At 44.2% G+C, this 24,008-nt stretch overlaps 1 protein-coding gene across 1 annotated transcript in view; it reads right to left on the reverse strand.

Annotated features, from left to right (window-relative positions):
• Positions 1-252: 252 nt before the first annotated feature.
• Positions 253-24,008, reverse strand: part of LOC126213492 (uncharacterized) — a 31,207-nt gene continuing 7,451 nt past the window's right edge. The window contains exons 2-4 of the mRNA XM_049941318.1: positions 19,324-19,499; positions 13,026-13,234; positions 253-2,769 (exon numbers count right to left, since the gene is read on the reverse strand). Coding sequence (XP_049797275.1) covers positions 1,292-2,769; positions 13,026-13,234; positions 19,324-19,499 — 1,863 coding nt within the window. The 3' untranslated portion in view covers positions 253-1,291. The remainder of the gene's footprint in view (positions 2,770-13,025; positions 13,235-19,323; positions 19,500-24,008) is intronic.

Genomic DNA, 24,008 nt, shown 5'->3' on the forward strand with positions numbered 1-24,008 from the left:
CTGCAAATCTTCGTCAAACGGTTTTACGGAATGTGTTGAGCTGCCGGCGACCCCCTGCGGCCAGGCGGGCTGCACCCGGCACCTGCCTCCCTCGTGTCGCTGCGGCCTCTGGTTCCACTGCGTCCAGTACGAAAATCGCGGTTAACACTGCGGGTGCCTGATAAATGCAAAATTCACGAAAATCACTCCACGTAGTACTATTTATCACAGGATTTTCAGTTGGGCTGGATACTAAATTCACACAGACACTCCTTTACTTTGCTCACTCAGGTTTTATTTGAACAAATGGGAGATCGTCTATTGATTACGAATCACAACAATTTCGGCGTACTGTCTGCTTCTAGTGAAGCTACTATGGCACATGTTTTCCAGGACTCACAGTACTGGCACAAGTTCATCCTTCCACAGTACTGTTTCTGTAAATACGCCTTTAAGTAATGTTCTTCCTTGCTCAAGAGTGGCACATGGAACATTAACTTTTAACATCTGCCATAGTACCCTCACAAACCTCTAGCGTAACAAATCACCATCTTGTCTCACAAACCCAATAATGCTAATCTCATATAACTCTTTCATTCGACACTTTGCGTTCACTTCAAGCCACATTTCACACAACAAGTCATGTGTTACTTTATTACTATACCTGTTTCAGCCACTCTATGTAATCGAACCACTAATAAACTCAAGAAATCCATTTACACTTTCATGCACACACCACTTCAGTCATTGGCCCCTCTCTTTTGATTTTATAAGTATCTGAATGTCTCTTGTCATGGTACTTGAATTACAAATTATGTAAAAGTACATCTTTCACACACATATGGAAAATTTCTTTGTTTCAGACATAATATGGTATATACTAATATCATACATTATACATTAATAAAACCGACAAACTGCAAAGACAGATCCTCGAAGGAAAACGGAGAAAAAACGTCCTACGAACATGTGACCAGAAATGCACCATCGCCACGGTAGATGACACTGACGAACGGGAATTCCTCCGACAACGTGCTGCGTTTTCCTTGTACACAACAGGCCGTGTGATTGACGCAGCCTATTGTATACCCGAAGCATTTCCCAACAATTTTAGTGAGTAGCCTCAGTCATTAGAATAGGTAGACAGAGGCTACCGCTCACAAATATGCACACAGTTATAAATGAAGGAGACGTTGGGAAGGATAAGTACTCGCTGTACGATATCAGATTTAATGACATTTAATATTATTTATTTCTGGGTTTAATGCAGTGTAGTGTGGAGACAGTTATTTGCGAAAAATACTGAAGGAGGCTACAGCGAGGATTCTGAAAAGGGAGACTGTTCATTGTTTCTCCTGGCCAGATTCCTCTCGGCTGCTGAACACAGCTCTAGACCTGCAGGGATGTTAGTTGGGTTCCACCAAAGAAGTATCCTGTTCTTCAGTACGGGGAGCGTCGTTCCATTGCAAACGAAACAGACGAAGAGCACTGGTCCTTGCATCATCGTAGCTAGATGCATATAGTACACAAACTGCGCTATTCCCTGAGCCTGGTGGAACCCAATTCTAATTAGAATACCTATTCCGCTTAAAATAATGGCTTTAACTGACATAAAAAGGCATTGCTTTTTTGAGGCAAATTTCTTGTTATCAACAATTTTGAGTTGCCGCATGGAGCACCGAGTACGTAGGTACATGTATCCAAGCAGTCCTAGACAAACAAAATTGAATGCCACAGACAATGAAATCCCTGCAAGGACTACTATGCGACTGTGGATCAGGTAATATTTCCTCGTCTTTTCCAAAGCAACAGCTGCCACACATACTATACTCCACGGTATAAACACACACAGCACCTCACGACGGAATAACTGGCTTACTTCAGCAGGTAGTAGCTGGTCAGGAAGCCTGAGATGGCGAACACAAGCATACATGTGGTAGCAGAATGAGTTCAGCCAGATACAGCTGAGAAGTGTGAGGGCGCTGTCTATCAGCACTGCTGTAGGTAAGTCAGGGACGCCTGCCATACGATACACGACCTCAGAACACAGGATCTGGGTTATGCACGTGACCTGATAGGACAAGAATATCTTTCCAGGCAAGTTACGTAACTGGGGAAGGTACATGTATACTCCGGCAGTCGAAAAACGGAAAATAATATTTACCAATATAAATGAGATTTCTAAAGGCTTCAAGCTGTCGATTTTGAAATCCTTGTATTTCAAGGTGGCGTTATTTAAACTGTTTTTGTAGTTCAGTGTTTCTTCTGTTAGCTTTTGATAGAGCATTTTGTTAGTACTACGGAATAATCCAAATCCGAAACTAGCGAACGTACAATTATGGGAAGTCCGAATAGCGGAAAAGTCGCGACACTTTAGCAACAGAATAGCTCTGGAAACTGAGCAGATGGCGTCTGTAGCGTTCGACTGCAGACATGATTGATCGTCAGGACTATCGAAATAGCAGCGAGCATCGTGCACGCACTGTATCATACTAAACGGGACGTCCTGACAAATGCCGTACGAGTTGACCGCCATCCAGGCCAGCAGACAGAGGTTGACGTTTATCCTCTGCGTGTAGGCCAGGTAGCTGGTGACGGGTGTGTGGGGCGACCTCTGCACCACGTCGTCCCACAGCTGCTCGCGGCACTGCTCGCGCTGCTTCACGGCCTCCAGTGGCAGGTCTTCCAGCGGACACGTGGGGTGGTCCAGGGCGTTCACCAACAGCTGCACGCAGTCAGTGTTCACGGAGAGCGTATCGTGGCTTCTGTCCTCCAGCTGCCACTCCTCGTCTGCAAGAAAACGACAGCAAGTAGGTGGTGGCCGTACACTGCAGGCAGCTGAATCCAAAGTCTTCTCTGGATGACGAGCCTGGGCGTTGTTTACCCACATTGTCCAGGTTCAGTTACCCAGAGCTATGTAAGGCGGCATGTCAACACAAAGTAAGAGTATTAACCAAGACAGATATCATGTTACTATGCACGTCTATTTCATCTACAGGGTGTCCAAGAAGTCCCTGCATCGCTCTTAACATAGTAAAAATGAGGAAGTAAATAGGTTTTCTTGATATTCCTGCATTGGAGATGGCAAAAAACAATGTTATCAGAATTATATTTTTGTTTCAGCACTCCAGTCTTTGAGTTCCGAATCCATCTTGTAAAGGAGAGTTTAGTGGCCGACTTCTGGGTGCATGAACATCCGCAGATAGGAAAAACTATGTAACGCATGATGAGACCATTTGCCTCAGTCCCCCTCGTAAAGTAGCCACGCCTGACTGAGATAAATGTCCTGTATTTTCAGGCTGTCTCAGACCACATATTGGAAGCAATAAAAAGTGACAGGAACGTGTGTCACCCACTCTTAATCAGATGAGCAGTCTCCAATGAAAACCATTTGCAAAAGAGCTGTTCGACTTCAAGCATCTTGTTCAACAATGCACGACCATATTGAAAAAATATGAATACGAAAGGATTTAGGCCCATGTTTGTTACTGAATTATCTGACAGTGGTGTGGAGCAACGATTTGTAACCTACCGTACTTTGTTGTGGCGACTTCTGCCATGTCTCGCTCAAGAGTGTTGTTTACGTATAAATGTGCCATATACCACTATTTGATCAGGAAAAAATTGTTTTCTTGTCTAAGGAAAGTACCCATATTACCAAGAGTTGGAAAGGAACCTACCTCACCTTATGTGGGATATTGTGTATCAGAATAGCTGTTAGGACCACATTATTTTGAAGCTTTCATGAATGGGAACTTCCATTTCTCTGTACAATAGAAGTTTTCAGTATCTCAGCTCCATGACAAGGCAATCACGGATCTTGTGTGGTTGTAGAAGCAAGGAGCTTGAGTCTCGTTTTGTTGTTCAGATGTGTGGGTTTCTTAATGAACAACTTATTCTCGGATTCTATTTGGTTCTGCAGCATTTAAAGCCACATTAAAATGGTTACCACGAAATCCCAACATTACCACCTCAACAACCTTTTGAAATCGTCGTGACAAACTTTTGATCTTAGCACGCAACTAACTGAATATGAAGAATAATAAAGCCTCATGTGGCTCAACGTTGAAAGATTAATGGAAAGTTGACACAAGTGTTGAGGAAGTCTTTCTAAGCAGAATTACTAGAACGATCCGCAATGAAGCAAGGGGGACAGCGAGACACATAGATATCTGAGGAAGGTGTGATCGTCCATACACTGATCCGTTGGATACGTATTTTTTTTTTATATCTAACTACGTCCATATAGAATATACTCTTTTCACATAACTTCATAGGCGTCCTGTACAAAGAAATAGGATGCAGGCTGAATTCTCGACTTTGTGATATTTCACTTTCCTCTGTGAACTTAGTGATCCCATCACGCAGTGTAAAAAAAAGTGATGGAGCATATTTGTCACCAGTTTCTTTCGTTAGCACGAGATTGTCGAGAAAAATCAGGACAAAATACAGTGACTGACGATTTTGGGAGTTCCTTTACCACAATGAACGATTTACTGTTAATATTCTGTTTGCATACATTCAAAACCACGCAGAAAAATGTAATTACTTTGTCTCACTCGTACCTTGTGTAATGATAATAATGCAACAATAAATGCAATTGGGACATATATGCCTCAGCTGCTGAGTGGATGAATGTGGGATTTCAACTCCAGAGATTTGGGATTCAGGCATTGCTCCCGAGATTCCTTCTGTCACTTATCTCTTCTTTCACCTCTGACATTGATTTATGGAAATCGAAAATGTTGGAACTGTAGAATTGTTCGGAGACCCAATAATTAACTTTGTTCCACAATTATTAACTGGGTAAGTTAGTTCAAAAGTAGGAAGACGGCGAGTGATACCAACCTGCAGTAGGACAATGGTTCGCGAAGCACTGTGGTGACCAAACCAGGCTTCAGCTTGATGACGGCTTTACCTACTGCACTCTGAGAAGTCCTGATGGTCGTTTTCCTCGAGCACTATTCCTGTTCAGAGTACAAATCAAAGGAGAATGATACTGATATGCTACACATCATCCAATGTATATAGTTCATTGGCGTGTTGAGCGCAAGTGTATACCCAGTAAGACGAATAAGTTCTGAAAGATTCTTATACACAGGCACATTCTGTGAAAGGCCGAATGTTCGACTTTGTCGTAAACACTCCATTTTCTTTGTTATTAATTCCACTCCCACCACATTATCCTGTGGTGCACAAGCTTTGGACACTTTGCTGCTCTTCAGCCTATCGAAGTTAGGCCAGTATAGCTTTTATGGGAGAATGAATAAAATGATAGGTTTCAAAAAATAAAAGCCATAGCGTCTCTACATAAACACATGTACATTGAAGCTGATGATGGTGCTATGGTGAAGATAAGGCTCGTGCTTCTGGCAAGTCACTGGCAGTCTGTTCCCAATGACCACTACGAGAGTAATACAGTATGATGCAGGTGCCGGCCAGGAAGGGTGTAGGTATTCAAGGTGTTGGAGTGGGTTGGGAAGTATGATTGACAAGTTGATGTGGGTAGAGGGAGGTGTGAGGGAGGGATTACAGTGGTCAGGAGGCTGGAAGCGGGATCATCTACACATTGAAGAGGCGTAGACTATAGGATTATAGCTGGTTGGAGGAGTAAGTGTCTACATACTATTCTGGAACAGGAAGAACCAGCCAGCTAAAGTTCCGCTCGAATAGGATACATAAGGGTGGCAAGTGGAGGGCGCACCAGAAGCCTAGGTATCCAGAGGATAGGCGAGAAAAATTGCTTTTGTTCCCCACGTTTATGGAACGTTTACAATTTGTGACAAAGTCTGAGGAACTTCAGAAGAGAGGGCAAATATGATACAGAGTGCAAGGTGTTCTAAGACTGTAAGGAATGGTAAATTTTTGAGAGAGCTGAGATCCAAGCTATATTGGCGGAAGTAACACTGGGGAAATTAAGGTTTTTGGAAAGACGAAGGAAGAAATAAGATCAGGGGTTAACGTCCTGTTGGTGAAACAGCTATTAGAGCATAACCCAGAATTGGGAAGAATGGGGAAGCAGGACAGCTGCGTCCATCCATAGGAACCGTCGTGTCATTCACCTTAAGCTGTGTAGGGACATCGCAGAGAAACTAAATATGGTCGAAAATCAAGTTTGGAGCCAACAGCTTACCATAGCATCGCCTCGTTCGGTGGGTTTTACCCAAGCACAGAGGATGGCTGAATGATGGAATCCCCACATTGTCGAGTTTCCTGTCTTCTAAATTTGAGTTTGTTGTAGGCTGGGCATGCGTGATTATTCCAAGATATGAGAAAGTGAGAGTCCTCTGCCCATGTCATCAGAGAGGAATGGAGCAGCAGATCCACCTCCTTACTTCAAGTGCTTATCTTCCTCCACGTAATTGGGCACTGTCCTTGCATTGTGAGAGAACTGTGACTCGGAGTTATCTGTTGAGTGTACGTGACTGTAATGGATGCGTTAAGAGCTTAACATCCACATCTGACACACATGTTGTTGTGTCATGCTTTTAATAAATTTACAAGTAGATAAATGAAACAGTCGATGATCAGAACGCCTTATTGTTTGGAAAGCAATACACTTATCTTTAGCTCCTCGTGGCTGTGGCTGTGTGAGCATGTGTGATATTAATTCGGGTCCAAATACACAGGAGCTGCTGAAAACAGCCGGCCGAAGTGGCCGTGCGGTTAAAGGCGCTGCAGTCTGGAACCGCAAGACCGCTACGGTCGCAGGTTCGAATCCTGCCTCGGGCATGGATGTTTGTGATGTCCTTAGGTTAGTTAGGTTTAACTAGTTCTAAGTTCTAGGGGACTAATGACCTCAGCAGTTGAGTCCCATAGTGCTCAGAGCCATTTGAACCATTTTTTTTGCTGAAAACACTGAGCGGCATTACAGTGCAAGTGTGCACATGATGAGCACTGAACGTTTACTACAGCTGTGCCAAATATGTGTCTGTTGTTGGCCCTCGACTCTCTGTACGTGCATGCTTGGCCTAGGCTTCACTGAGTGACGTTACGCCGACACTGCACTCTGAAGGCAGAAATTCGTCGCCTCTCTGCAGTCGTCATGGAACTGTTGATACCCTCGTAGACAGAACAGAACTCAGGCTGGAATCTGGCAGAACTAGTACCAGGCACTGGCAGAGCTGGAAATACTTGTCGTGTGTGGCGCCTCGCAGCTACAGGAAGAGTGGCTTACTACTTCTTTCTCATAGGCGGTGGCGATGCTGCTTAGGTGTACAGCATCTCTGCGGTGGTCGATTGACGATTTGCTGCAGGCGATTATCGTCGACACCACATGTGTCACCTTCAACAGTGTCACAGGCGTCATCAGTGTATCATGATACACTGAGGAGAGGTAATGTAATGTAGAACACTGACACGAGGTCTGGTGATGGGAAACTTTATGCTTCAATTCCCCCTCCCATTACTGGGGAAATACCAGCAATGCAAATTTCTTCCATCACCTGGATTCGAACCAGCTTACCTTTGAAGAGAGTACCACCACACAGTCATGTTTATGTGTGCCATTGTGGAAGTTAGGGAGAGAGAAATGATTGGTGGTATTTATTGTAATAATTCCTTGGGTTTTCAACATGAGTGATTTTGACGTAGCAGAGGCTACACCGAGAGGTGAAGTTATCGAGGCAGTTGGAGATATGCTGTTGAGTAAGATTTACAGTGACAAAAGAAGCATGGTGTGCAGACAAGGAGCTATACAGGAAACATAATTCATTGGGACACCTGGCACTTGCCAGTTTCCTCCCAGAGATCCGAATGTGCGACTAGTGCGGAGTATTTCGCCAATGGAGGAGTCATCATACCACTTTTCAATTATAGGCCACATGTCCTGTGGACAGACACCAGTGGTTCCCATTACCTTCTGCGTTCTCATGCCTTTGAGCACTGCTGACTCTTCAGGGTTTTAGGAGCAGGGGAAAAAAGTGCCTTGAAGCTCTATTCGCCCTCACAATCATATTCTGCACATCAAGATGCTTCATTCGAGCCCAAACTCGATAAGATAAAGTCAGTATTGTATGAATTCATGTAAGCGATATACAAATAACTAATAAATCGCAAGTTCACACCGTGGTTGAAATACTCGAGGCTGGCGTACACACATACATTCCAGACACGACGGTCACAGGAGCTTTTAGCTCGAGAGAGGCAACTGCACCCCAGGAGGCCGGTCCCAAGCTATCTACGTCGGCCAGTGACCGCCTGTAGAGCCGACAGCGTTAGCCCGAGTGAAAGGATGATCCTGTGTTCGGCTTAAAAGCAAATTACGCTACATTGTGTGGGAGCGGCCAGCCTACGCATTCTTTACACATAGCACGCAGTTTCAGAGATTTTCACAGTGAGACAGCAAACGCCAAACACCGATACTACAGATTTCCGTTTTAGAAGAGCAATGCTGATTGGCAGACGATATTTCTGATGCCTTGAGCTGAAGGAGTAATGGAAGAGATCGAAAGATATACCCCTTCACGTCTGGCGTGCAGAGGGGCCGTTCTGTTGTCGCTCTTGGAGCGAGAACACGTAACGAGAGCGTGCGCGCTCGTACATGTATTCAAAGAGCGAGGAACAAGTCTCTCCTCAGTACTTCACTGGGAGAGCACCTCTGTCGCACGCCAATAGACTAGGGGCGAACAGGAGTCCTTGACTTCATCAAGGCGTAGGGAGAGTTTGATTGGCGAAGGTCAATCCAGATAGAACGAGAGTTATCTTATTTGTCAGCAGCGAGCGGCGCAGACAGCAGTCATGACAGCTACAGCTCTTCGACCCCCACATTTCCTCCACAACAGTACCCTTCACTGCATATCACACGTGACAGCCTCGACTGTACCTAGCAACATTCTAACCGATAATTATTAAAGTTCATTAGGTGCGGCTCTCAGCCATTCTGCCAAGTCAATAACAATCGTAAACTTTGTATAGAAATTTCATTAGCGAATCCTATCCTTAAAAGGTAAGTTCACATTCTGAAAAAAACCCGCAAATAACGTGTTCAATTCATAACTAAAAGTGCTATTGTGATTTCTCAGAATTTTTGCAAAATAAATAATAATTTTCGTTACTTTCATGTTTTTCTTACACTAACTTACACTACTCCAGTACCCAAGTGGTGGTGGTTAGTGTTTAACGTCCCGTCGACAACGAGGCCATTAGAGACGGAGCGCAAGCTCGGATTAGGGGAGGATTGGGAAGGAAATCGGCCGTGCCCTTTCAAAGGAACCATCCCGGCATTTGCCTGAAACGATTTAGGGAAATCACGGAAAACCTAAATCACGATGGCCGGAGACGGGATTGAACCGTCGTCCTCCCGAATGAGTACCCAAGTATCCCACTAGTTACGTAAGACATTTTGTGAATTTTTGTGTCATTTCCTTACAGTGGACGACTCCAGAAGGTATTTATTGCTGAAAGTTTTTCAGGCATTTCTCTTTAGAACGTTAAGACTGTCCATCTGACTTCTGTAGTAGTGTGGGGGTGGAAATTGCATCTTGCAGGGGCCAAAGGGTAAAGGGTACATATCAGATTAATCTGTTGCGCAGAATGACAGAATAGCACCACCCCACACGCTCACAAAATGTGTGGCTTTATAGTCTTGTGTTGTAAATGCCATATTTAATTCGTTTTGTGGCGTTATAGACAGGTATTTTAAACTGGGACCAAGAGATATGGTGGTCGTATTTGTGTGACATTGTATGTACCGAATTGTCGAGCAGTCATTAGATACAGTCAGTATATCTTTAAGATATGAAGCACTGAGTCTGGCTTGTTGAGGTTGTTTGGTAACGTGTGGTTGTTAGGGATGAGAGGAGAATGAATCCTTTTTCAATAGATTGTTCAGTTTGTGGAAAATGTGGCAGTGTTTTTGTTCATGTGTATCACCAATCCCAGGGTTTCTGATCTGCAGAATGAGGTGCTGGTATCAGGATATCTCACAAGCACCCATTGGCAGTACCATCTGATTGTATGTTGTAGCAATTATCTGTGCTTTGTAGAGTGTAGAGTGACTGGGACTGTGTTACGAGACTGTAACAATTTTCATTAAAGTATAGTTGTAGCATTGAGATAACATGTGAATGATGAAGATCTCGTTGGAGCTGAGGGAACAGACATATGGATGGAATGCTATGCTGCTGCTTTGTCTTGATGTTTTATGTGGCGAAACAAGGTTAGGTATAGGTTTTAAGTTGATGTTTTGGTGTGGCTGAAGATAAAGTTGGATTGCTTTTTGGAATAGGTGACTTGGATGTTAAAATGGAAGGTGACTGTGGCTGTTATCGTCATCTGTTGGACGATATGTGGACGTTGAAAGAGAGTGAATGTTGTGGGAAACAGTGGTTCTAAACTGGATGTCTTTCATGTTAGGGATGCGATACAAGAAACTGTTGGGATGATGACGGTGAGCTTGACTGACGGTGTAGAAAACTGTGGATCTGAGCTCAATATCTTTGATGGTGAGGATGCAATGCATGTAGTTGTTGGGATGCGGAATGTAAGTTTAGTGTCGTGAATAATGCGTTTACTTTATATTTATCAGATCATTCGAGTTGAGGCTGTGCAGATGATGCAGTTGTGCTAGGATTGTACATTTGGCATAGTTAACATGGGTGGTTTTAGGAACTTCCAGTATGCTGCAGTAGTTTGGGTCAGCAACTTCTGGTAATCAGTGAACGAAAAACCATTCCAAGTTTTTGTTCATTCGATGAGCTATCTGTATGCGCTGTAAATATTCATTGCACGTTATTGACATCTTCGGAAATGCCATTTTCGACTATGTTATGGTGATTTGAAAATGGGTCTCGGTCCGAAACAAGTCATCGAATGAATAAAAAATAAAAATTTGCAACTTGCACTGGTCTTGTTTGTAATTGGGATAGGCCAGGTGGTTCTGCGATACTGGGTCAGATAGTCGTCACACAGGAAGTATTTTTGACATCTGTAGTCTTGGATTTGCGATTTAGGTGATTTTACACAATGGCAGCGACAGCAAATCAGGACTCAGTTCCTGATACGTTGGTCTGTTGTGGGCAAGCATCTAGTTCTGCTGGACAGTGATGCGTAAAACAGCCGAAAGTAAAGGACCACGGTTTTAATAGTAGCGAGGGCAACTCTTTCAGACAGGGCTGTTGTAGCAGCCTGCTGGATGTCACAAGCCATCTCCAACATCGCCACGTGCTCAGAAGAGATTCGCACCCGTTTCTTCTTTCCCCCCCCCCCCCCTCCCTATCTCGACGGAACTGCCACGATCTCTCTGGATTATCATGACAACTTTCCCCTGAAGACATCTTCAATGTCGGGCTTAAAGTTAGCTTCTAGACAAACGGCTAGTTGTCCACAACTCTGTAAGCTCTTGTCGCTGCTCAATATTTAATATCTTGTCTCTACTCGCGAGGAATAGAAACATCAACTTCAGCTCACACGTTTGTTCTCGGTGTCCATTACAGTTTCAGTCATACTTATAGACTTGCTGCCGAGTGCAGCTGAGTCTAGAAACAGATGGGGTAAGAGTCTGCTTGTTTGGTAACTTGCTAACAATGCGTATTTTCGTTTATGTGCCACTATTATTCTTATGAGTGTCTGCAGTAAATTATCGGCTGCAGCCGAAATTTTGTAAAGGCCGTTCTTCGCAGTATTACAGTCCCTGGTTCTAATATACGCATATTCTTATGACAACTTACTTCTTTATCTGTTGTAACCCTTTTCGACCACCTTAGTTTCTTAATTAGTCGGTTTACTACCAATAAAAGCCCTGCAAGTTCGATTGCCTGAAGCGGTCAAGAGTGTCAACGGCAGGCATAAATAATTTTTCCGCAGAGGGAGCACAAGCTCAATGTCCCCCCTTACTCTCATTTAAGTGGAGTTACCCCCTACCGAACAAGAAGCTATCAGACAGTTACAAAGAAAGAAATGAACGATTACAGCTCGTTTCATGTCTGGTGCACGATAGATAGATGACCGAGTAAGAGATAAAGTCCAGCAACGAGAATAAAATAATAAATTTAAAAAAATATAGTGATTCGAACAAATATAGTTGTTTAGCAGACAGGTGCGATAGCTGTGTTTCCTCAGTCCTACTACAGTTCATAGTATTAACACTTCTAAGGATAATATTAATAGTGTACCTCATACAATTAACTGTTCAGTTACAAATCAAAATATTGTTCGTCAAAGAAAATTAGTAAATACGGACAGTATCGTGCTAGGATCACACATGAGAAATTTAGATCACTACACCAGTTACAGTATTGACAGAAAATTAGCTTGTCTGTAGCCGTTATGTTGCAGAAACCATTCGCCATTTTTAAAAAGCCTTAGACTAGGTCTGAAAAAACTAAATGTACAGAATTTTAGAGTGTTTATAGAAGATAAAAAGGAACACTTTTTTATATGAGGCACGTGTCGCGCACGTATGAAGGTCTTATCTGCACTGGCGTTCAGAGACGGTGTTCAAAGTGCTGTGGGATGGGCACTGTTTTAGAGGTGTTGCGTGCCTCCTACGGGAGGGAGACGAGTTGTTCAGTGTACCAGACACTGGCAGACACCCCAGGTGAGGTGGTTGCCTGTTAGGCTGAGGCTGCAAACATTATTTGTGAGACACCCACTTGTTTCGATTGTGTTAGCGCCCAGCTGGCAATTCAGTAACGTCTCTAAAACATCACACAGCCTCTGTACATCGCTGGCGTCGAAACCTTCATGGGCCACGAGCAGGTGGAGGGTACACCTGTGACATTTGTGTCACATAAAATTTGTTCTTTTTAATCTTCTGTAAACAATTCAAAATTTTGTGTACGTAGTATTTTTTTAGTCCCTGCATAATGAAGAAGTCAATAATACATCGAAATGAAGTAGTTAGCTTGTCATAGATCCAGACGGAGAGTTGCCGAGGAATCTAAAAACTGAATTTGGAAAGAGCACCAGAGATCATGCGTGGCGTGCAAAATCACGCAAAAGCTAAAACTACATATTCAGAAGGGTATTTGAATCTCATTCCTCGAACAACTGAACAGATGTCAGCGCATAACCGTGAAGTGGCCGGGTCCCAGTATTAAACTTACCTACAATCTTGAAATCATCTTCGTAGTATGAATAGATGTAGTCAGCTGCATTGTACCAGGAGACACGAAGGAAGGCGTACAGATCGTCAGCGTGACTGAACATTTGCGACGCCTCTGGCTGCCGCTCCTTGCACAGCGCACTGAAGTCGTCGTCAGAGGAGAGGCTCCACGGCTGATAGCGCAGCAGGCGTTCACTCAACAGCGGCCGCCTGTAGCACACAAGTTGCGAGGTTAAAAGTTAAAAACCTAGCATGTATAGTTTATGCAAGAACGTACAAGTATTCAGAACGGATTTCCACTCAGCAGTGGATTGGAAACTTCCTGGCAGATGAGTACTGTGTGCCACACTGGGACACAAACCTGGAACTTTTTCATTCTTTAAAGGATGCATAGTAACACAGCAAACAATCGCAAATCCATTGGTCTTTTTAGCATTTTAGCGCATCGAGATTTCATCTTTAGATTTCAGAGCACTTGAGTGAGACACCGATTATAACTATTTCTTGCAGATCATCCACTCCGTTCTGTGCTGCTTTATCGTTTTAACTGGTTTCAGACACATCAAACAGCAGAACTGCAGCGCTTCCCGCAGATACCTCTTTTCTTTAAAGAAGAATTTCGTATGCATTGCAAGAGAGTGAACATGTGATATTTATGTTAAGGATATGAATGACTTGTTCAAATTTGTTATAGATGATTTTAGACGCTGACATGTAGACATGTCTGCCATGAGCTGACGCAAAATCTTCCGCATTACCACTTAAAATGGCTCAAAAGGCCGAAACTGCAATTGTAAAACAATTTTTATAGTCAATGGCGAATATGACGCCCTTAAGAAGATAGACATCGAGCTGGGCAGGCAGGAACCGAGAGCCGCCGTCACAGCCTTACTTCCGCCAGTAGCTCAGCCGCTGCCCTCCAGCCGTCACAGAAGCTCCCCTGCACGGCTGGCGGGACCAGCGCTCCCGGAAGGATGGGCACTGCAGTGACCGGAGGCCTCGGGAGTTGCTTCCTGGACGAATCTGCGGTGGAGAGTGCAGTCACTTGAAACGTCGGGGATCCGTCACACGGCTCTGACCTGCCAGGGAGTTTCCTATGTGCATTAGGTGATGTGACATCTGCGATAATTTTCCGTAAAGACTGTAAGACAGCTGAAAGCAGAACTCTCACAGGAAGATGAGTTCAATGGACAAACGTGAGTGTACCGTCAAGCAGGTCCACTTATTCAGTCCCTTTCAGCTAATCCAACGGCTAAGGACAGCGCGATACGATGACAAGCTATTTCAAATCCGTCTTTGCAAATACCAAACTTCTGTTTTTATTTCACAATACGTGTTTTGCTTTACTCATTATACCCTTATCAGTTGTGGCATTTTTATAGTGTTTCCGCTTACGTCCGGCAGTGCGCATCCCAGCATCTCACACTTGTATGCTTGACGTGCAGAAGTACATGTCTGCTGACGTAAAACTTGACAAAATGACGCTTCACTATTGCATACAAATGTTTGTTTACTTGGCTCTGAAGCATTCGCCCGGTCTCGTTTCGTGATTGGTTGGTGCGGGTCTCTAGTTTGGCAGTGAAAATTATCATACAGAAATTGTTGGCCGTAAAACTCTGTCCCAAGGTCAGTGTTCGGTACATCGATTCGATGCATCTGTGTCAGGTACATGTTATGATGAGAATGGAGCCCTCAGAATCGGGTAAGAGACAATTTCTTCCTGATTAATCTACGACCGCATTCCCTATAGCCCATCAACGATGGAAAGTTTCCATACTGCCAGATACAATGCAGAACAATCAGAACTCCCGGTACTCCTTGTAGTATGGTCCTTGGTTACCACTGTTTACTTGACAACGACGTTGCCAATTAAAGCATGAAGCTGCATCATAATGAGTTCCGTGTGATGTCTGGGTCCCCAGTTTGACCGGAAAGCAGTCCCTCCCATAAGACATGTGGTGCCATGGTGCTAAGGCTCGCAAATCATTTCCACGTGACGTACAGCAGCACGCTGTTCTGCTTGGAGGTACACTAGCAGACCTACTCCACTGACAAGCTGGGACTCAGAACCCGTGCCGTGAAGAAAATCATCATTTCTACGCCCCAGATGGAGGATGTACGTGCATACTGACAATGATCTGAATAAACATTATACGGAGATTTGGTTGGGGAAGAATTTCGGGAAAGGGCTGCTTTTAACATAATGGAGCCGTTCATTCCATAAGCAACGAAAGAACGGATTTAAATGCAGCAAGGAAGTGAACAAACAATATCCACTGAAACAAGCTCTAAAGAAAATCTTGAAAGTTCTGGACAGTTGCGAATGTACTACACAGCTATAATGATACAACACTGACTGCCATATTCAGTTTAGGAGCAAGTGCGTTGCAACACATAGTGGCAAATCAACAGAGGACGCAATAAATACTCGCCACATGGAGCTGGAGTGTCGACAAGCGGGGCAGACCGCTGCCACGGAAGGCAATCGTCATCAATTAGGGTACAGAGGCAGGGTCAGTGTGCTATAGGCGGCTTTGGCCTGTAGTGCTGGAGCCATTACTGAAGGTATCATGCGAGTCCAGTAATGAAGTGGATTGGCGGAATTTAGAAATGGCCGACTGTAAATGGCGATACGTGAACTACAGAAGAGACACGAAATGGTGCGCTGCCTGGACTAGGAGGGCGGTACCTAAGCTGCACCACTGCTGCTGGAGCTCTGTGACCACGCCCTCCCCTCTTGCATCACCGGTTTTCGACTTTGTACAGGCATCCAACAGAAGATAAACACGCTGGGTCGTATGAATAAACAAGACGACGTTCTCTGGAGAAGATTCTCCGAGCAAAAGAACATTCTCTGAGAAAGCTCTTACGAGCAAAACATTCGAAGCCATAATCTGTGACGAGAGGGTTCCTTTTTTCTCACTACCTTTGCTCCCTGCTGAGTTCTCGGTGTGTGTGGTCTGCCGTGTCCGGCTCAGAAAGCACGCGCAGTGTCACGTTTCATTCAGCTCGCTCAAACGGGCGACATGTCTGGAACCGGCACCAGTGTGTTCAGGCAGAGTTGCACTACGTTTCATTTTGTTTATTTTATGTGCGGCAACAAATTATTAAGACAATTACGCACAGCTTCTGAAAATGCATTTTCTTGAGATGTTACCGAATTTACAACATGCGGAAAACTTTTCAGTTATAGAAGTTAGGCGAACATTATGCGAACGATATCTTAAGATTACATGACTTTTTATCTACTCCAAGCCGGAACTCTGTCACAGTTCTCTAACACGAGATAATTTTGGTTAAATACGGCGCACAACTGTCTACTCGCGTGGCAAGCACGTAAGCGCCCCACCATGCGTTCGTTACGAGTAACAGGTCGCTAGGTTTGCAATAAACCAGTTATTAATTTTTCTGGTAACCCTACTTATTTCTAACATCACACTATATAAGACTTATGCTGTGAGAAGACATGATGGTGAACGTCTGGAAAAGTCAGCGACACGGTTGTTTGGTGTAGCCCTACAGCTAAATGTTCTCGCACGTCAGTCTGAAAACTTGGGTCTACTAAATAGCAATAAAATTGTTTCAATTTTCACTTCTTTTGAGAGGTAGTCCGCAGATGATGTTCTTATTGTAAAAGCGATGTAAACTTCTACACCTCCTCAATTCAGCACTTCGTTGGGCTATATATTTCTTTTTTTGCCTCCCAAGCAATATGAATTCTGCCATCATTGTCAAAATGTAGGTAAAACTTAACAGAACTTACTCAGCCCGAAGAATGCTACAGATCTCGCTTCAATATTTTCCGGTTGTGAGAAGCTCCTCTAGTTTTGTTCACACGAAATCGGAGAACGTTCTTTGTTTTGAGCAACATCCGTCACCCTTTTACTCGCGATGAGCACATTGTCGGATGGAGTATATTCTCTGACTCGCTTTACTCAAGTGAACCTCAAAATGTCCTCCCAAAATTTCCAGTACGAAGTATATCCTCCGTTTTACTAATACGTCCCACCATACTTCGCCAGCACCTCAGCTCTCACCTGGACTCTCCCAGTGGTTCTTCGCCGATCATCTCCCACCCTTCGCCGTCGTCTTCATTGCTTCACCACTCACAGAGAGCCGTAGTCTGGCAGCTCCTTCGCCACTGCCTCCGTCAAATGCTCCACCACCGTCGCCGCCACCTGCGCCACCGTCGACTCCCTCTCCAGCAGCGTCGCTGCCTCTGTCGCCAACACCGTCGCCAGCGCCAAACCGCGGCCCGCCCCATCACCCCCACCACTGCCGGAGCCAGAAGTTCCAACCACATCCACCACCACTGCAGCTTCGTCACCGCCGTCATAAACTCCTGTCAATGTCCTTATCTTCACGCAACTGTGACCACCTATTACACCACAACCCTCATGCATGCAGTCATAAGACCAAACAAATGAAACAGAATAGATAAAACTTCACGATTCCAAATGAAACCAAGCCAAAAATGATTTCACTAAATTTACGAACATGAAACCAATAATTCCTCTCAACTATCGTCCTTTGTATCTACATCTACATACATAATCTGCAAGCCACGGTGCGATGCGTGGCGGAGGCTACCCTGTTCCACAACTAGTCGTTTCCTTTCCTGTTCCGCTCGCTGACAGAGCGAGGGACAGACGCCTGTCTATATGCCTCCTTAGGAGCCGTAATTCCTCGTATCTCGTCTTCGTGGTCCCTACCAGAAATTTATGCTGGCGTCATTAGGATCGTTCTGCAGCCAGGTTCTCTACACTTTCTCGGTTGTTTTCTTCGAAATGAGTGTCTTCTTCCCTCCAACAATTCCCTGCTGAGCTGCCGAAGAATATACGTAACACTTGCATGCTGATCGAAACTCCAGTAAGAAATATACCTGCTCCCCCTGAATTGTTTCGGTGTCTTCTTTCTATCCGACCTGGTGCAGATCCCAAACACTCGAGCAATGCTGAACAAGAAGTCGCTCTGGCGTCCTATACGGGGTCTCCCTTACACACGAATCACACTTTCACAAAACTCTCCCAATAAACCCAAGTCGACCGTTCGCCTTCCCTGCCAGAATCCTCACACGTTTATTCCATTTCATCTCGCTTCGCAACATTACGCCCAGATATTTAAACGAACTGTGGTAAGCAGGACACTTGGAATGCCGTATCCGGATATTATGGGTTCGTTTTTGCTACTCATCCGCTTTCTTCTACAGCAAGAGCCACCTGCCATTCATCACACCAACTAGAAATTTTGTCGACGTCGTCTTGTGTCAACCTGCAGTAACTCAACTCATTCCATATGCTCGTTCTTCCGTTAGCACCCCGCAATGGGACACCGTGTCAAAAGCTTTCGAGAAATCTAGAAATATGGAATCTGCCTGTTGCCCTTCATCCGTAGCTCTCAGTACATAATGCGAGAAAAGGAAAAAGTGAGTTTCACAGAAGCGATGCTTACCAAAACCGTGTTGATTTGTGCACATAAGCACCTTAGTCTAAAGAAAGTTGATTATGTTCGAACTGAGAATATGTTCAACGATTCTGCAGGAAACAGGTGTTAGGGATATTGGTCTGTAATTTTGTGGGTCCATTCTTTTACCTTTCTTGCACTTTTTTCCATTCGCTTGGTTATTAGCGCTGATCGCAAGATTCGCGGTAAATGCAAGCTAAGTAAGGGGCCAATGCCGTGCACTACTCTTTGTAAAACCAAACTGGCATTCCATCTAGGCATTGCCACTTATTTATTTTCAGCTGTTTCTCTACGCCAACGGTACTCATTACTATGGTTTCCATACGGGACTCTGTGCGATGGTCAAACGACGGCACGTTTGTACAATTCTCCTGCGTGAACGATTTCTTAAACGAGGGATTTTTAACTTTTTTTTTGTCCCGAATAGGACGAGGACACGCTCACATTTCGTGTCAGGTTCCACATCATTGTTTCCACAAATTATGAAAAGTTCGGAAGTATCTGTAACCACCAATACTTTCTCTAGTAAAAGCAGTAACATCAGTTATTGTGTCGGTTTCCTCTGCTTGTCTCTTACGTAATACGTGGCACATTTTAAGGCACAATACGAGTCAAAATATCGAAGGCTAAACGGAGTCAAAAGCTTTGTAAATCACGAGTTTCTGTAACCATGTCCTTCACTACTGTCTCTTAATGCTAGTTCTTTACTCCATTCTGAAATAAATGATCCCTGTGTTTTCTATAACTGTAATGAATACTTCCATGGATAAAAGTGAGATAAACTCCCATAAACCATAGTGAGTACGACAGACATTTGAGTGTCCACTGGTTTATACCTGAGTATCACGTGCCCTGGCCTGTCCTTGTCTTCTTCCATCTCGTAGTGCTCCACCTGTTTGCTGGAGAATTGCAAGTCCTGAACCCATCCGGTTAATTTCGTGTGCAGCATGTCTTTCACACGTTCCATGTCCTTAATCCAACCGTGGAGTTGCTGATCACTTGCGTGGTTACCCTGAGACACACAGAAAATAGTTCAAATTACTTTCATAACATCCACAAGCAGCAGCCTGTCTTAATATACAGTTACATGTAGTACTATTACATGACTCTGAAATTACTGCCAGTGCACGAGTGTAGTACATTCAGTTTTGTACAGGCATAAAAACATTAATGCACAGCAGATGCCTAGTGGGATTTTATTAAATAAATACATTTCTCAAACTGTGACATCAGATAAGAGAGGTGCAGATATTTCTTGGTAGTTGACATTACAGACGTCTGAATGTATGAATGTATACTCCCGTGACGATGTATCCAACTTAAATGTTCTGCAACTGCCAGCAGCGTCGAGTTCCTATGTGTGAAGGCACATGGGGTGGCTGGAACTCTGAGGAGATTCTATTCAAACTTTTGAACGATTTTCGAAAATAGAATGGCCAGACTGTTGACAAATCCGTCAAAACCCTACTCGTTACCAACGCTGTGAGAAATCTTAACACATGTTATGACCTTGTACAAACGCAATGATAGACATCAGCGGCTCCATATCTGAAACATTATCTGAGTTAATTGTGCACACACGAAATGTCAGTTTGACTCAAAATTTTGTAGCGTTTTGCCTGGCTGATCGCTTTTGCCGAAAATTTGCGTTTGTTGCTAGTCATCTGACACGATGTCGTCTGTATCTGAACACGTCTCGAATATTGCAGATTTGAAGGAATGTATTGACTGTCCGAGTGTTTAGATCATTTTTTCTGGACCTTTTTGGGGTACAAAGTTCCCATTTGTGTCACATCTTAAGGTCTATGCTCCTTTGGCGTTGTACAAATTCTAGGCTTGAATGCAATAAAGATATGGCCATTTAATTACACATTTTCATACTTGAAAAATCACTCACAAAAATCTATAAGGTGCTCCCTGTTGATTTACAATCATGACATTTTGGAAGAAGCCAGATTTCACAGTGCAAATAAAGGAAAAAATCTTTAACTCCATAATTGGTACCTATATAACTCTAGAAAATACTTTTCGTATTATTTTTTATCACTCTGTCTACTTGTCTGTCCATCTGTTGGGAATCTTTTTCTCTGGATCAGTTCTGGGTATCATGTTCAAATTATGTCACATACAAAGGTATACGGACCCTTGGCGGCGTAAAAATTGTAAGCTTATAACTGACTCCAGTCAACAGATACGGCCGTTTATGTCTCGTGTTTTGATAATCGAAAACTCACTCATCGAAACCTATAGGGTGCCCTCCATTGACTTGGAATCATGAGATTTGGCAACAACTAAGTTTTCCGGTGCAAGTAAAGCAAAAAATTTGAAACCTGTTAACTTGTAATTGTATCACATAAAAAGGTCGTTTTCGATTTGGACATACATTGTATTGATCACCTGTTGAAAGTATAACATACGAGCATTACTGCATCCAAAAATAAATGGTATGTTGTATTCATGATTTAGTACGTAAACAGAAATGTGTTATTAAATCTTCTCTGCATACATACATAAGCTAAGGTCCTATGCTTGCTTGTTCTCGTTTGTTTGGGCTGGGCTGAGGAAATAACGTAGAATTTTTGACCCGATCTTGGTATTCCTGGGACCAGTATCTTGCCAGTAAAGTTACAAAGTGTCGATAACAGGCAAAAATTATTGGGAATCTCGATTCCCAGAATGGGGAGTTTGTACAGAACCCTTAGTGCGTGAGTCCCTCTCGCAATTGCCCATTCTGTTTTCCTTTCTTCTATCTACCCTAGCATCACCCAGTATGTTGTTCTGGAAGGTGAGTGCTCACCACAGACATGGGTGCCGTCGGGAGAGTCTGAGGGAAGTGGGACAGAACTGCTCTTGTTCTCTGGGGGTCCCCAATCCTTTTGGGTCACACTGAAACAGGTGACAGTGGTTCCACAATAGATTATATTGAGATAGGGAACCAACACTCGAAAGTACATATTTATTGTGTTAAGGACATACACAGCAATAGATTATATTGAGATAGGGAACCAATACTCGAAAGTGCATATTTATTGTGTTAAGGACATACACAGCATACACCACCTAACAACAATGTAGCTCATAGCAATTCTTCAAAGCAACGACTGTCAGTCTGAATGAACGCATGTATTGCAATTATGCCTGCAGTTCTTCACACTCTTGCAAAGATCTCGGGTGTCCGTTGTGCACCGAACGGTAGCATCTGATAAACAGTGTACACACCTGACCACCAAACGGACCCACTGTACACAACTAGGCTCGTAGTACTCAAGCATCGCAGTGGCGCATTAACCTGTGCCGCAAGCACACCACTGACACTGCTGTCCATTGCATCAGATAGCTTGTGTCGTGTTCATGGTCAGGTGTGTTGCTGTGTACAGTGCACAATGAGTAATCAAAGGTGAAATGTGCAAGCACTGGGACAAACGGATTTTGAGCCCTATGTCTGCTTGTGGCAATCCAGTATCGTTCACAGCGCTGTACTGTCCAACTTCATACAGTTTGTATTGTTTGTGGATGAGGCCTCATTCATCCGTGATGTTTTCAAAAGCCAAACAGGCAGATCTAGAATGAGGACAACACCCACGCCACCCATATCGGAGGCCAACAGCAAAGATTCTCAGTCAAGGTATTTTAGGGCATTATCGAAGATCATTCCACTTTTATGTTAATGTTTGCAAGCATACTGAAGAATACTCACACTCATTGTAGGACTGGAAGGGCGGGGTCCTCTCTGATGGCCATTGCGATCGCTGGATCTTACAACCCTTGACTTAATTCTCTGAGATTATGCCAAGATGTAGGTGTACGAAACACCTGTAGATACAGCTGAAGACCTGCTTGCCAGGGTCCAAGCTGCCTGCCTCCTGGTACAACATTGTTGCTCACAGGCGAGGCCTCCACGACGAGTGCGGCCGCTTCATGTTTAAAGATGATTAAAGGTGCGGCTGTTGTCACACGCATCGACTCAGTCTGTGTTTCGACAAGTTTCTACACAGTTGTAACTTCTGCCCAGCTGCTCAGAACAATGAAGTGTGACATGTCTTGGAAGACAGTAGCGTGATTGGCTCGATTCCACTATCGCAGTAGCCGCCACGATACAGGAATGACCTGTGAGGATATGCTGACATACGGAACGCCGTGCTGTATCCCAACGGCCTCGTATCACTAGCAGTCGAGATGACAGGTATCTTATACGCAGGGCTGTAATGGATCGTGCAGCCATGTCCAGACGGGGACGTTTGCAAGACAACAATCATCTGCACGAACAGTTCGATGACGTTTGCAGCAGCATGGACTATCAACTCTGAGACTGTGGCTGCGGTTACCCTTGACGCTGCATCACAGACAGGAGCGCCTGCTATGGTGTAGTCAACGACGAACCTGGGTGCACGAATGACAAAAAAGTCATTTTTTCGGATGAATCCAGGCTCTGTTTACAGCATTGCGATGGTCGCATCCGTGTTTGGCGACATCGCGGTGAACGCACATTGGAAGCGTGTATTCGTCATCGCCATACTGGCGTATCACCCGGCGTGATGGTATGGCGTGCCATTGGTTACAAGTCTCGGTCACCTCTTGTTCGCACTGACGGCACTTTGAACAGTGGACGTTACGTTGCAGATGTCTTACGACCCGTGGCTCTACCTTCATTCGATCCCTGCGAAATCCTACATTTCAGCAGGACAATTCCTGACCGCATGTTGCAGGTCCTGTACGGGCCTTTCTGGATACAGAAAATGTTCGACTGCTGCCCTGGCCAGCACATTCTCCAGATCTCTCACCAATTGAAAACGTCTACTCAATGGTGGCCGAGCAACTGGATCGTCACAATACGCCAGTCACTACTCTTGATGAACTGTGGTATCGTGTTCAGGCTGCATGGGCAGCTGTACCTGTACACGCCATCAAAGCTCTGTTTGACTCAATGCCCAGACGTATCAAGGCCGTTATTACGGCCAGAGGTGGTTGTTCTGGGTACTGATTTCTCAGGATCTATGCACCGAAATTCCATGAAAATGTAATCACTGTCAGTTCTAGAATAATATATTTGTCCAATGAATACCCGTTTATCATCTGCACTTCTTCTTGGTGTAGCAATTTTAATGGCTAGTAGTGTAAGTGATTCTTATGGGTACTACTTCTTCTTTTCTAGGTGTGAGCAGGCGTTACTCGCTGTGGGATCTGAACCCAGCAGCTGATAATGATGATGACGATGATGATGATCTCTGGGGAACGACTTCGATTGTTCAGAGGCAGATATCGCTTATTCTACAGTATTAAATATTTTGTTTGTTATTTTTGAGATGCTCTAGTTTGTAGATGTTCTCAATGGGAATATCGGTGTTTAGACACGACCACCAGCTACTAGTTCTTTTGCACCTGTGTTTTCGTTTGGGTTTGTCCGTATTCTTTCAGACACATTCCCCTGCCGACGTCATACACCTCCTCTAGTACCCATGCTGGATATGCGTTTAATGACAAACATGCCCACTGATGATGAGTTGCTGGAAGTGTATTCCAG

This window comes from Schistocerca nitens, chromosome 11 (genome assembly GCF_023898315.1).
Source record: "Schistocerca nitens isolate TAMUIC-IGC-003100 chromosome 11, iqSchNite1.1, whole genome shotgun sequence".
Classification (NCBI taxonomy): domain Eukaryota; kingdom Metazoa; phylum Arthropoda; class Insecta; order Orthoptera; family Acrididae; genus Schistocerca; species Schistocerca nitens.